Source organism: Cucumis melo, chromosome 12 (assembly GCF_025177605.1).
Source record: "Cucumis melo cultivar AY chromosome 12, USDA_Cmelo_AY_1.0, whole genome shotgun sequence".
NCBI classification, from domain to species: domain Eukaryota; kingdom Viridiplantae; phylum Streptophyta; class Magnoliopsida; order Cucurbitales; family Cucurbitaceae; genus Cucumis; species Cucumis melo.
Window position 1 is genome coordinate 13,670,759 of NC_066868.1, and position 15,142 is coordinate 13,685,900.

Genomic DNA, 15,142 nt, shown 5'->3' on the forward strand with positions numbered 1-15,142 from the left:
TCTAATAAAAGAAAAGATTTCTGTAAACAAAGTCGAAGCCCTCCCACTGCAATTGCTGAGACGACATGCCCAGTTCCAACTCGCATCGTCATCTCTCCAGTCTCCAACTGCCGCCAGGAACTAATTCCCTGAAATGAAGAACAAACATGATTAGTGGCACCTGAATCTATTATCCAGGCTGAATCATCATTTTCCACTAAACAAGTCTCTAGCACTAGTAAATCATATTTACCTTGTTTAGCCTTCTTCTTTTCTGCCAAGTACTTGGGACAGTTTCTCTTCCAATGTCCCTCTTGGTTGCAATGGAAACATATTCCCTTTGCAGCTTTGGCTTTCTTGGTCGTTTTAGCAGCAGCGAGGTTAGCTTTATTTCCTTGGCCACCCTTCTTTTTCTTCTTCCACTTCTTATTGCCAGATGAAGAAGGCATAGACTTAGTTCCTGAGGTCGAACCCCTATGGAACTTTCTTGTGGAAGTAGCAACATTTGCCTCTCCCTTCTGTCCCTTGATTTTCATCAGAGACTCAAAAGTCTGTAGCTCGTTGAGAAGGGTGGTAAGGGTATAAGCAATCTTATTCATAACAGCATTGCTTCTAAATTGCAGGAAACTCTCTGGCAGAGATTCCAAAATAAAGCTAACCTGACTGGCTTCATCGATGACAGCCCCATTCATTTCTGCCACGTTGAAATGAACCATCATATTGAGAACATGTTCTCGCACTGAGGCTCCCTCATCCATACGGGCATTATAAATGTATTTCAGAGCATCATGCTTGATCTGATAAGAGGCCTGACCAAACATCTCCTGCAAGGAGTCCATAATCTCACGAGCAGTGAGCATTGATTCATGTTTCTTGGCCAATACTTCAGATAAGCTTGCCAAGATGTATGCTCGGGCTTTTTCATTTGCCTTGGCCCAACGCTCATATGGTTCTCGAACAGTTCGAGTTGCATTAGCAGCTGGGACTTGAGGACACTCCTCAACTAGGACAAATCTAAGGTCATCGATGATTAGCACAGTGTTGATAGTATTTTTCCAAGATGCATAATTATTGCCATTAAGTTTATCAGCAGCCAGCATATTCAAAGTAGCACTCGTCATTATCAAATTACTGAAAACATACAATTTATTTATATTAGTTATACTAGCATTTTCCATATAAAACCAATCAATTTAGCAAAATTTTAATGTATCCTAAGTGATATCTATTTTGCAATGATGCTTCAGTGAGGTAGGATAAAAATCTCCGTAGGGTGATTAATTATCCCTTCACTAAATTGAGACAATCTCAACTAAATATTACACTAGAATAACTCTTATTCCTATAATAGTTAGTCATCATTGTTTAGTCAAGAAATGATTAACTTACTTAAAAATTTCTTGTAAGTGTAACCTTTCATTTTAGATTCTAGAGTTCCGCCCCAATAAGTAATCCGTAGGGAAAAAACCGATTGGAGCAAAAACTAAAGAAATCTTATCCATTTCTGGAGTTTGAGTAAAATCTAATGCAAACACCTTCCGTAGGGGAACACAAGCAAAGGTGCCTCAAGGCCAAGCATGAGAATTTACTTAAAACTAATGAAAGAGACCGCGGGATGTGTTGACACACATCCCTCTCCCACTTACTATAAACACTATCTCCATTCACCTTGTTATTGACTTACACAAACACCATCCGTAGGGGGACACAAGCAAAGGTGCCTCGAGGCCGAGCATAAGTCTCACGGTGTGAATGTTTAAGGAGAAACATGAAAAGAAAAATGAAGTATCATATACCTCATTTCCTCCCACTTAGTGTTTTACTTAAAAAAAAAACAACTTAGAAAATACGGCTAATTATTTATCTAAGTCCATTGTTAAATTGGCCCAATATAACTCTTATATTGGATAGTTTAACAATATATGATTATTGTTCATCAAACACTTTGATAAATATAATCATGTATTGTATGCTTATAAAATGTTTGACTAATTCACCTTCCAGGTCAGTTCCCAGGTAGGGGTGTTCCGTTACCGTCAGCTTAAGTACCCCAGCCTAGACAGAACCTTCCTTAGACAAAGGTCCCTTATAGACAAATATTTTATAAATTTAATCTTTTATTGATATCATTTTAATCCTAATAAAACGAGAAAAGATTAACCCTATTTCTAATCTCATTAGAAATATTATTCATTAAGGTCTAGGTGAATTAATTTTAAACTATTTAAAACTAATTGTGACCTTATGTTAGCATGCAACTCTTTATTATAGATTTTAATTCTAAATTCATAAACTTATAACACTTATAAGGAAAGAAAATAATTAAAATCTATAAACATGCAATTCTAATGTCATTTAATATATATATTCTCTAAGTAATGACATGCTCAATGCATTTTCATTTTCATCACACAATACAACAATTATATTAATGCAATGAAAATAAAAACATCCATCAATCAAACTATATAATACAACATGTTAAATTATAGGATGATACATGGATATATTAATTATACATGCTATCATATAATATAACAATTATATTAAATATGATGCATGAGCATGCTTAGAAAATCATGCAACTAAAATACAACACTTATATTTAAGTATGATGCATGATAATTATAATCCTAAGGTGGGATTTTAAACTATATGACATACATTATGTATATAATTAGTTTAATAAAACATCACATGCAATAAAAGATTAAAAGCAAAATAGACCGAATTTGGCACTCCTAAAAAAATAATCAAATTATATTAATTTAATTAATTAAAACCAAAAAAAATGAAAAACTGCATAATCTGGAACTCGAAGCCACGACCTCTTGCAACAGAAATGGACAACCAGCCACTGCACCAGGAAGCAATCCACGATGTTTCAAAGACGCGCGTAAAAGATATATTTGTTTTGTTGTTTTTTTTTTTTAATAACAAAATCTGCTGCAACTCTGTACAGATTTAAATCTGTACGAACTGGAAAAAAACTTCGTAATGCCTCCGAAAATCGTTCATCAACCCAGCAACACTTGCCTCGAACGACATGGACTTACAGACTCGATTACAGAATTAAAATGGCCAAAACAACAGCCCCTTACATCAATCAAATTAATGAAAAATAAAAAAAACTGTAATCTAAGGTGCCAAAATCGAAAACATCTATTTTGCAAACCCACATACAACAATGCAGAGAAAAAATACCCACCTTTTCTTTGAATTTTGTTTCAAAAAAAATTGAAAAAACAATTGCACCACAAAATCGAAAGCTGAAGGAATGGAATTCCTAAAGCGAAAGCTTATGAACGCCCGTGCGAGTGAAATTCAATTTATGAAACCAATAAATTCAAAGAAAAATAATAAACATGCTTTTCATGGTAAAGGTGAAAATAAACTGACCTTTGTAGAACCAATTCAATTCTTCTTCCAAGCTTGACACCACAAAATCTTCCTCGTTATTCTCGAAGTAAAGAATCACAGAGAGTTGTGGGCTTCTGTAATTTTGGTGAGGGAAGAAGCTTTTGAGAGAATTTTCTTTTGTTGGGATACAGAGAGATCGTAAGATTGTTTTTTGCTGTTAAAAAAAAACTTTTCTTTTTATTTTCTTTTAAAACAAATCTCAACAATGGAGGGGGAAGTTATCAAATAACTTCCCCATCCTTCCCACGTAGAATAACTCCCAAGGGAGTTATTCTATTCTATTTAAATATATTAATATATATATATATATATATATTAATTAAATTAAATAAAATCAATATAAATTTAATTAATATATATTATATCTCATATAACATAAAATTAATATAAATTTAATTACAAATATATTATATCTCATATAATATAAACTTTATATTATATCATATATAATATAACCAATGATTTAGATCTCTCATATAATCTATAGTTCTAATATGAATCGAATTCAATTTTAACCTATAGTTTATTTATGAATCTCATTCATATTATTATTATTATTTGAATCATATTCAAATATTAACTTCTCTCATAAAAAACTTTACATTATAATGTTCAAATAAATTATATTAATTGTATCATATACAATTTATTCCCTTTAATCAATTTGAACAATTCAAATTAAACCAAAATAAATTTGATTCTCATTTATCCTTATTGAGCTAACAAGGGGACCTTATGGACCTACAGATTGAAGCTCTAATGAAATGAGATTAATTAATTAAACTCTTTAATTAAATTTAATCTCTATTCATTAACTATTAGTCATTCCACTAAAGACTAATAGTTGCACTCTTCTAACTGTAGATATATTTTTGTGTCCATTAGATATAACCAATCAACAGTGCAATGACCCTTCACAAATTGCTCGTAAGTACAGCTAGGCCAAAAATTACCGTTTTGCCCCTGTAGTTACATCTAACTCCTTAAGTACCATTGATTCCTCTAATGAACAATAATTATAATCCTACTATAACTGAACTCCTCTCAGGCCAAGAGAGGGTGTGGCGCCACATTGTTCAAGCCCTGAAATCAACCCTTAAGAGAGCAAATTCTCTACTTACTCCATCTATAGAGAAGGAGTGAATTCCTTCTTGTGTAGCTGCGTTCCCAACTCCCCAATCAGACGAATCCCCAAAATGGTAGGCATATTGAGTCGGCTACATAGGCCACTCTCACCCATACAAATCAAAGGATCGCCTACATAGGCAGGAGTTCACAACTCACTCAAGATTCAGGTCAAGTCACCTATAGTCATCCTGGTGAAATGTAGTCTCAACTAGTAACGGTGTTAATAAGAGAGACTATTCATTTCATGGTCCGGTCTTATACAAACTCTTTGTATAGAATACCCCCGCTCTAATGTCTCGACATAAATGATTAGGATCAAATCATTTGTAGCACTTTAGAACAATTGTAACAACTACAAAGCAGACCGTATTCGTAGTGTCACCAGGATAAGGTATCCAGCCTTATCCATTTACTACAGACCATTTAGGTTATCACTTAAACATGATCCACTTGTATGTCTCTACATACATGTTTAGGTTACAGAAGATAACCTTGGATGTTAGTTTATTGGTTTTGTGAGTTAATGCAACTAAATATCAAATAAAATAAAACACTTTATTTTATTAGATAAATAAAAAGTTTGTATTATATATACAATTACAAACTACAAGACCACGAGATTTAGGGCATCAACCCCAACAAGGTGAGGGTGGAGCTTGAAAGTGGCAGAGAAAAAATAAAAGATTAGATAAAATGAAAAATGAAAGGGTTGAGATTTGCAAAAGGAGAGCAAAAAACGAGTTGCAAATAAACAAAGGAAAGATGAAACAATTGTTTTTCTATGAAAATTTTTAAATTAATAGAGGGAAAAGACACACATAACATCATAGGCCATGTTTGGCCCAATGGTTGGAGTGGGGTGAAGTGGGCTATTATAGCTCACTCCACGTTTGGCCCGCTGCTTAAGAAAAACCAAGAATTAGGGTTATTATAATCTTCTCATGTTCATCACTCCCCCATTTCCCACTATTCACCACTCCAATTTCTTCTCTCTCTTTTTTCGCCGTCCGTTTTCTCTTCTTCTCAAACTTTCTCCTCTATCTTTTATTTGCGTCGTTTTCTCTTTTTCTCCAGCTTTCTCCTCTCTTTTTTTTCGTCGTTCGTCTTCTCTATGGATGTGAATGGAATCTGATATATTGGCGACTGGTTGGTTTTTTTTCTCATGTATTCTTTCTATATTTTGTGTTCTAACTTTTCTTTTTACTTCTTTGATGATAGCACATTGGTCGATGTGGTTTTCAATTTCTTGATAATGCTATTGATTTTTCTCTTTTTCCTTCTTTTCGTTGGTGGAACTTTGATGAAAAGTTTAAATTGGGTGGAGATCGATTTTTTGTTTTTAGTTTGAAGCGGATTGTTACTTAATTTCTTTTTTTTTCTTCTTTTTTTGGAATATGGATTGTAAAATGTTTCCACTTGGTTGATGTGGTTACTCTGTGCTTTCTATTTTGTTTCCATGAATTAGGAATTAGAAATGCGTGTATTGTTTTATCATTGATGTCAAGTACGATTATCTTATTGGCAAATTGTTGGAGCTACGGTTATGTTATTGGCAAATTGTTGGAGCTTGAATCTCGTATTTTGGATGTTAATAGTTTGAAAAAACTTGGGTCTAGGATGCAATGTTAAAGGCATTGCCATCTGGGTTTTTCAATTTATTGCTTTCATTGTTCTATGTGGGTTGACCCATTTGCTCAATGGATGGACTTATGGCCCACACATGCTATAATCATTGCTTTGTATCTAAAGGTGAAACTGAGACAATTTTTGTTGAATAAAAAGACATGGGATCTAGGAAGAGAAGTTGATATGATACTGAAGGAGAAAGAAGTTGGCTTTCACATTTGAATGCTTACTCAAGAGATTTGCAAGTCTCTAATCCTATTGAACTTCTCTTTTTATAGAAAGTTGAAGAAAATTTCAAAATATAGGTATAAAAATAGAAATAGGAGTTAATAGAACCAAGAGAATAAAAAAATGGTATAACTGTTGCAAAATTTGATTATATTTTGTAAATATTTATTTTCATTTTGATATATTTGAAAATGACCATAAGAGGGAAGAATAAGAATATAATATAAATAAAGTTAGATGGACGGAGACAATAATCGATGCAATAATGTCCTAAAAAAGAAAAAAAACATTGTATATTACTACAAGAATCTTAATTTGTATTGATTTAAGTTTTAATTACAAATGTTATGAAACTTTATATATTTATATTTCACTAAAAACATATTGTGGAGGAATTAAATTTTGTGGGATTAATCTCTTTTAAAATTTGTTGACGGTTTGTAGGGATGTATCTGTAACATAATCTCAAACACGATTCCCTAAACAAATGATAAATTACATTATGGAGATTATAATTAAATTTATTAAATGAACTACATAATTAACGAGATTGAATAAAATAATTATGGAAAAAACTGTGTATTGCAAGAATAATGACAAAAAATTCTTTTGATATTCTTCCGATTATAATAATCTGCACCCTAAACACAGATTATAATAACTCAAACTATAATAATCTACACCTCAAACACATATTATAATAACTCAGACTATAATAATCTGCACCCCAAACACATACTATAATAACTCAAGTACTATAATAACCACAAATTATAATAACCCACTTCATGCATCAAACGCCCCTATAAGAATTTATCACGTGTCTTCCTCAATTCTTAGGAACTCTATATAAATAAATAGGAGAAAAATAAGTTGGAATTTCGAAAATGAAAAACAAAAAAAGTGAACTAGTATCAAACAAGAGAAATAAAACAGAAGCCAAACCTCCGTAAGAGCAACCTTATTCAACATCTCAATTCGTACGACAGAATTCATTTTTCACATTCATAATTAATAATATCTAACAATTCAAACATTTGGTGCACTGTATGTTAGACTAGAAGGCAAAGTGGCAATAATCACAAGTGGAGCAACACTTTTGCTCTACTGCAAAACACACTTCTTTAAGCATGGTGCAAAAGTTGTAATTGCAGACATCCCTAGACGATTTAGGTAACTCTCTTTCCAACCATCTCTCCTTCATCTACTTCCTTCGTCCACTGCCACGTAACAAAAAAAACCGACATCGAAAATGTCATTAACACCGCCATTTCAAAATACGGAAGCCTAGAAATCCTGTTCAACAACGCAGGCATTCCCAGGAGCTCTCAAGTTCAACACATACTCGAAAATGAATCTTCAGACTTCCAAAACGTGTTCAATGTCAAACTAGTTGGAGCCCTTTTTAGGCACAAAACATGCAGCAAAAGCAATGATTCCAGCAGGTTAAGGCAGCATAATTATAACTGCAAGTATTTGTTCAAGCATTGGTGGGATTGAGCCCTATGCTTATACAAGTTCAAAGCATGGGTTGTTGGGATTAACAAGGAATGCAACTATTGATTTGGGAAGATATGGAATAAGGGTGAATTGAGTGTCACCTCATGTAGTCCCCACACAAATGACAAGAGAACTTTTTAAGTTGAAAGATTGTGATGAGTTTCCTAATGTTTATTCTCATTTCCAAATGGTGGAGATATTTTAAGGAAAGAAGATGTAGGTGAAGTTGGTTTGTATTTAGCAAGTAATGCATCCAGATATGTTAGTGGACATAACTTTGTTGTTGATGGAGGCTTCACGGCAGGAAACCAAGGTCTTTGCTCCTATCAACAATTTGGTAACTGAAAGAATTATTAAACCCAAAGAACAAAAGTTGATTCTTTCAGAATTCTCTAATTCCTATAGTTTCCTTTTTGTGTGGTTTTATGTCCCAATTAAGTCATTGTTGCTACTTGTTTTCGATGCACCTTTAATTTCTCTATGTTTAACATCCTTATAAGAATATCCAATTATAAAAGCTTTGGTTCTTGAACCGTCTTTTAGTTTATTGCATACTTTTTTAACAAATATATTTTAATATTTTTAGGGTAATTGCATTTGTAATTTCTTACCAGATCTCTTAGTTAGTTGTTGAGACTATGACTCCCTTTTTACCACTAGGTCAAACCGTAATAGTAACTAATAATTAAATATATAAAAATTTTATAAAATGATAAATATAGTATAATTTATCAATATGGTAGACTCTACTGATGGTAAACACTATCAATGAGATAGATATATTAGTGCTTGCTAGACTTCTATTAGCTATATGTTCTATAATATTACTAATAGGCTCTTTCTGAGTTGGATTTAAATTTTGATGCTATTCACAATTTTTATTTTACATTTTTTGATATATATATCTGTTAATATTTTGACATGATTGACATATTTGCAACTATTTCTTATTTTATATATTAAAATTTAAAGTACTCGTAAGAATAGTTCTCCATGGTATAAATCAATTAACATACCTAGCTATGAATAGACATTAATCAAAACTCATCCAACATTAAGATGAACGTGATCATTTTCTTCTAATATTTAATTAAAGTTTTTATCAATAAATAAATTTATAAAGAGAGATTAAATGATCTTTTATCTATGATACCTTTCTTTCGGGAAATTGACAAAATTAGCAACATTTTCGTTTTATATTTAAAAAATAGCATGATTTTGGAAAGCACGTAATTTTGTTTTTCTCGATCAATCTCAGTTGAGATCGACCCTGAGATTTTTCCCAAATTATAAAAAATCATTTCAATGAAATTTCTCGATCTCTCTCGACTGAGTGTGTCACTGAGTTAGTGCGTCTTTTATTAAAAATTTGAAAATGAAGTGATATAGCAAATTACTGAAATAGCCTTGGAATACCAATAGTTTGATATTCTCACAAAACGTGTTATTCCCTAAAAACTTTTCTCATTTCGGCTGAGAACTAAACGAGAACCTTCCCAAAATCTTTCAAATTTTCCTGATTCTTGCTTCCCCAATTTCAAACAAGGTGAGTTACTTTGTTTTTAGATTTTTAGTTTATGTTTTTAGATTTTTATGTTGAATCTGAGGTGAATGGGAAATCTAAATGTAGTTATTATTGAGATATTGAGTTAATTCGGGTTTATGTTATTGCTTATCGTGAAATCCTTCGAAGAATCTTGACTTGTTTCATGAATCTTGATAAGTGCAGATGATGAATCTCGGCAGAGATTCGTGAATTTTTCTCAAGATTCATTGAAGAAGTCTCAATAATATCATATGAGTTTCACATACATTTTGTAGGGTTTTCTTAGGCCAATTTCTCTCGAGATGGAGACCGAGATTACCACACAGAACACATGCAAAATCTTAATCTCTTGTGGCATCTCGGTGTAATGTTGCCTGAGTTCTATTGCTTATTCATGTAATCTCGGGGGAGAATGGCCCGAGATGGCCCTGAGATTCACCTACAGAATACGTATTTTGATGAAATTTTTGTGTTTTGCAGATGCCTCTTGTAACCAAAATCAATTCAAAGGACTTCTTCCTTACAAACTTAACCTACTGTTCACATCTACTAAAGATCGTGTCAAGTATAAAAAATAAGTTAACAACCAAGCAACTTCACACGTTTAAGAAAACCATCTTTGGACACTTCTTGGACATGAAGTTAGTGTTTTATGGACCTCTTTGCCATTACATTTTGTTGAGAGAGGTCAAGGAGGGACGAGAGAACACAATTAATTTCAAGTTATTGGGTGAGAAGGTCTCCTTTGGGCGGGAGAATTTTCACGTAATAACAAGGTTGAGGTATAGACTCGGACGTGAGGTTCAGTTTGAACAGGACAAGGTCCTTCAATTAAGAAGACTATATTTGGAGGATAGGACAAGCATGAACGGCTTTGAGTTCGAAAAGGAGTACCCAACCCTTCGATTTGAAAACGATGAGGATGTGGTGAAAATCTTAGTATTCTACTTCATCGAGCTTGCGATGATTGGTCAAAAGAAGAGGCAACACATGGATTGGACGATGTTGATTGTGATTAACGACTAGGAGGACTTTAACACCTACGACTGAAGTGAGTTGGTACAGAGCAAGACCTTTGCGAGTTTGAAAGGGGCACTTCATGAAAAAGTAGGATTGCATCAGAAGAAACCTGCCAATAAGAAGTCCCTAAAGTCATATAACCTCTATGGATTTTCCTTTGCCTTTTAGGTTTGTGATTATATGCTCACTATGTGTTTATTGATTTCATTAATTATATCCTTGTGATAATGATATCATTGTATATGTAGATATAGGCCTATGAGACAGTGTCGTCCTTTAGTAGGTGGGTTGCTTATAGGGAGTCATCATCCGAGACACCACGTATCATGTGGTGGAGTTGCGCACACTCACCAGAGTTGAAGTTGATTGAGTCCTAAGTCTTTGGGTCACAAATGTTACGTTACGATTCATCTGTTGGAATTTATGTCTTAAAACTCCTAGTTTGTAATTATATTCTATTTAATAAAGTCGTTATTGAGAAATTATTAGTGAAAGTAAATACTATAATCTTAAATCCAATAAACTAAGGTCTCGAGGCTATTTTGAGTAAACTTGAACTTTGTGTAGAGACAAACGTGGATCAAGTTCGAGTATATAGCCTAAATAGTATATTACCTTATTTTGGTGATACTATGGATGCGATCCGCTTTGTAGTTAGTACAAACATGAGTATTAATGACCTATGTAACTTAATCTTAATGTAAAAGTAACTATTTAGGTAGTCAAATCTCAACAATATTTTTCAAGATTTTTGGGTACACGATCGTTTATATTTGGCTATCCAATATCCCAACAATTATTTTTCACCATCTTTTATATTTGGCACACGATCTTAAACAACAAAATTACGGTTTGAAAAAAAATAAAAAAATACCTCTTTTATATTTGGTACATGATCGTGAACAAAATAACCGTTTGAAAAAAATAGAGGAAAAATTGCAAAATAAAAGAGAAAAAGACAATGGAAAGAAAAAGAAAATTGCACAAGAAAGAAGATGGAAAGAAAGGGCAAACAAAAATATTTAAAAATAATTACAGAAGAGGAGAAAAAGAGAATGAAAAGATAAACTAAAGAATTTGTTGTAAAAAAGAAAGGTAAACGACATTAAAAAAAAAAAAAAAAAAAAAAAAGGAAAAAGAAGGAAAAAAGAGGGGTAAATAAGAGATACCAAAACCGACTGGTTGGGTATAAGAATTCGTTCATATCCAACCGAACCGGTTTTTATATATATAAGCTTTAGGGTTTTTTTTCTCCAACACTTCAGCCGCATCGTTCCTCTTCTCTAGGGCCATAGAGAAACCAGTCCGCCATTGCAGCGCTTAATAACCTTTCTCCTCACTTTCTCTTTATCCTTTGCCTCACTACTACGGTAAGTCGCTCTTACGAGTTCTAGTTTTTGCTCTTTTGTTTCTTTTCCTTTGGAGTTTTCAGTGTTGTAGTTTACTTTGATTCCCAAGTTCTATCACGTTTTCAGCTTGTGTTTCGTTTCGTTGCCAGTAACTGGTGGGTTCTTGAGTTTTTTTCGTTTTTAATACTTGCAGTAATTGATTGAAATATTGAAATACTCTGGATCTGTTAGCGTTACTCTTGCTCATTTGAGTACCATTGTACTTGATTGAAATATTGAAGTCCTGTTTTTATTAGTTTGTTGTTGGTGAATTGAATAATAAAAAGTTGATTTTTATCTGTCTAATTTTTCAGTTAGTATTTACAGCTTTTATGGAGATGCTTGATTTCATTGCTAAGTCGTTAATTTATCTTGGTTGTTTTTTTCTCTCTTTCTGTTTTTACTCTCATTAAGTTTTTCATTAGGAATGGGGAATGTGGTTAGTTGCCTTTAAGGGAAGGCGTGGATTTGTGTTCAGTTTTCTTGCTTTTATAATTTTGTCTCTGGAATAATTGTATTTGGTTTCTCTTTGCAACTTTTATGCCGCAACCTTGTCTTGTGATTCCAATTTTAGGAAAATTTTGGACAATAGATTACCTCAACTGATTGGTCCTTCCTATCATCCGGTTTCTTGGGTGTTCTCTCTCTGCCTTGGTGTGACAGATGGGAGAATGTGAAGTTCTTGATCAGAAATGGTCTTATTCTTATGATTTTTTCGTTTTATCAACACATCTATGATCTACTTCTGCTGCTCCCATTTATATTTGAACCGTACGAGGTTTTGATTTCCAAATGTTTTGTGTATTATTTGAGGAAAATGCGGCCTTTTAATTTAAGTCTAGAGAGTTTAGCCATCTAATTTGAGGAAGGGGAATGTGAAAATGGTTAGGTATCTGAATATGCTTAACATGTTTGATCGAACTAGTGCTCACTTTCTTTGTGTAAATAAATGGTCTACAGGAATAATGGCTGTTGAAGTTGATGTGGCAAGCCAGGAACTGACCCAGTCTCATCACGATGTGAAGCTGTTCAACCGCTGGACCTTTGATGACGTCCAGGTGAATGACATCTCTTTGGTTGATTACATTGGGGTTGCACCTGCCAAGCATGCCACCTATGTTCCCCACACTGCTGGGAGGTATTCTGTCAAGCGCTTTCGGAAAGCTCAGTGCCCAATCGTGGAGAGGCTCACAAATTCACTTATGATGCATGGTAGAAACAATGGGAAGAAGCTTATGGCAGTCCGGATTATTAAGCATGCAATGGAGATCATTCATCTTCTAACTGATCTCAACCCAATCCAAGTTATCGTTGATGCTGTTGTTAACAGTGGGCCTCGTGAAGATGCTACACGAATTGGTTCAGCCGGTGTTGTTAGGCGTCAGGCTGTGGATATATCCCCTCTGCGTCGTGTTAACCAAGCAATCTATCTCCTTACCACTGGTGCTCGTGAGGCTGCTTTCAGAAATATCAAGACAATTGCAGAATGTTTAGCTGATGAACTTATTAATGCAGCAAAGGGTTCTTCAAACAGTTATGCAATCAAGAAAAAGGATGAGATTGAGAGGGTTGCAAAGGCTAATCGTTGAGGTAATATGTCAAGGTTCATTTTATGTGACACAACAAGAGTTTTATGTACTATTTTTTTTGTCTCTGGCTACATTCTTCTAATGAACACTATAGTTTAAGGTTCTGGTTTGGTTTCTTTGTTGTGACAATCCATATCTACTTGTTTTAGGCTTTTGAAGTTGAACCAGCTAATGCATGATCCGTTTCTTAAAGTTGGAGTATATTTTCTAGTATACTAAATTGATGAAATTATTCACTCATTGGCCTTTGAGGTTGGCTTAATATTCATTTGGTTGGTTTTGAAACAATCATTTAATTTTGAGAAATTGGAACAGATGTCTAAAAGGAAAGTATCGTTTTGAATTGTATCCACTTTACTAAATTATAGAAATATGTCCTAGGAGGGATCCAAAGTTGATCATATGTTGCAAGCGTTGCCCCTGCAAAGCACTACATAATATACCCTACAGAGTGTAGATAGATCAACCCTTTTTTTCTAGATGTATTTGAAGAAATATATCGTTATTTATCTTTTAGATTGAGGGTTTAATTGTTTGGATAATTCTTCATTGTGGAATCAATTTTAGAAAACTTGAAATTTCTCTGATCTTTTTACAACACCCTGTTTGGACCTCACCGATCTTGTTGAGATATTGAAGTTGAAGGATTCAATTGTGGAGGATTTTATTGAGAGAGTTGTAAGAAACCCCTACCAATTGGAATTAGAAACCCTTTTGTTATTTGAAATCTCTAATTCCAAATCACTAAAGCAGTTGATTGGATCAAACTCTATGAAATTTGAACACTCAACAAGATAAGATTATCATACTTAATTCTAGGCTTGCACCTCAAACATGACTTACAAATCTAAGAAGCTCTCTTAATTCAAATAGCCTTCTAATAAAACTTTAATGCATTGTAAAAAAGATTAAACTAATTCTACAAAAGGACAAAAATGGAAAAATATTTAAATCTCATCAAAATTATTTAATAAAATCTAATTAATAATTTGATGTTTTTCAAAAGTTTGTAAATCAAAGCCTTGTAATGCAGTATTGAAGTCATGAGATGGAGCAGTCTTTTGGATGAGTCTCCTTTGTAAAGCATGTTTTAGAGACCGTCTCTCCCTAGTTTTGAAAGAATATTGGTATTGTCAATCTCCATTCAGTTTGCAACTATCAAAATAACTTGGTCACTCATGAAGTTTTGCTTTTAATATTTTTACTTGTTGCAACAAGCTTACCTATTAGAAAACCAACTCTTTGGATATTCTCATAAATTTTCAAACTCATATTTTTGGCTTCCCTCTCATCAATGTTTGTGTATTTTTCTTTTTCATATATTTTTGTTACTTTTGTCTCAATGTCATGCCTCTTGTTTTTCAACTGATCATACAAAAGTTTTTTTTCTCTTGTAAGTAATGATACAACAATAGGATCAAATATTACTTTGGACTCTAATGAGCTTAGAAAGTATATTAGTTTCAAGTTTACTATTATCTACTTCCTCCCACTCCACTACCATCAGCACATGCTCCTGATTACAAGCATGTGAGTTCTTGCAATATAATGACTTACTAGATAAAATATCACGTTCATGCATTGCGTCACGTTCATGCATTGCGTCACGTTCATGCATTGACACATCATTTTTAAACTTTTGTTTACTTGTGGTGGCATTGAAATTGAGCTTAGATTTAGAGTACCTTGAAGATTTCCTTTTAGAGTAGCCTTTCTAT

At 33.3% G+C, this 15,142-nt stretch overlaps 2 protein-coding genes and 1 pseudogene across 2 annotated transcripts; 2 read left to right on the forward strand and 1 right to left on the reverse strand.

Annotated features, from left to right (window-relative positions):
* Positions 1-432: 432 nt before the first annotated feature.
* Positions 433-1,100, reverse strand: LOC127144154 (uncharacterized). Its single transcript, XM_051079720.1, has 2 exons — positions 693-1,100; positions 433-453 (listed from the first exon to the last, which is right to left on the reverse strand). Exons 1-2 carry the CDS (start codon positions 1,098-1,100, stop codon positions 433-435), a joined length of 429 nt encoding a protein of 142 aa, XP_050935677.1.
* Positions 1,101-7,408: 6,308 nt separating this feature from the next.
* On the forward strand, positions 7,409-8,226 carry LOC103501759 (borneol dehydrogenase, mitochondrial-like; annotated as a pseudogene).
* Positions 8,227-11,651: 3,425 nt separating this feature from the next.
* On the forward strand, positions 11,652-13,616 carry LOC103501740 (40S ribosomal protein S5). Its single transcript, XM_008465418.3, has 2 exons — positions 11,652-11,817; positions 12,796-13,616. Exon 2 carries the CDS (start codon positions 12,801-12,803, stop codon positions 13,422-13,424), a length of 624 nt encoding a protein of 207 aa, XP_008463640.1. The 5' UTR covers positions 11,652-11,817; positions 12,796-12,800; the 3' UTR covers positions 13,425-13,616.
* The last annotated feature ends 1,526 nt before the right edge of the window (positions 13,617-15,142 follow it).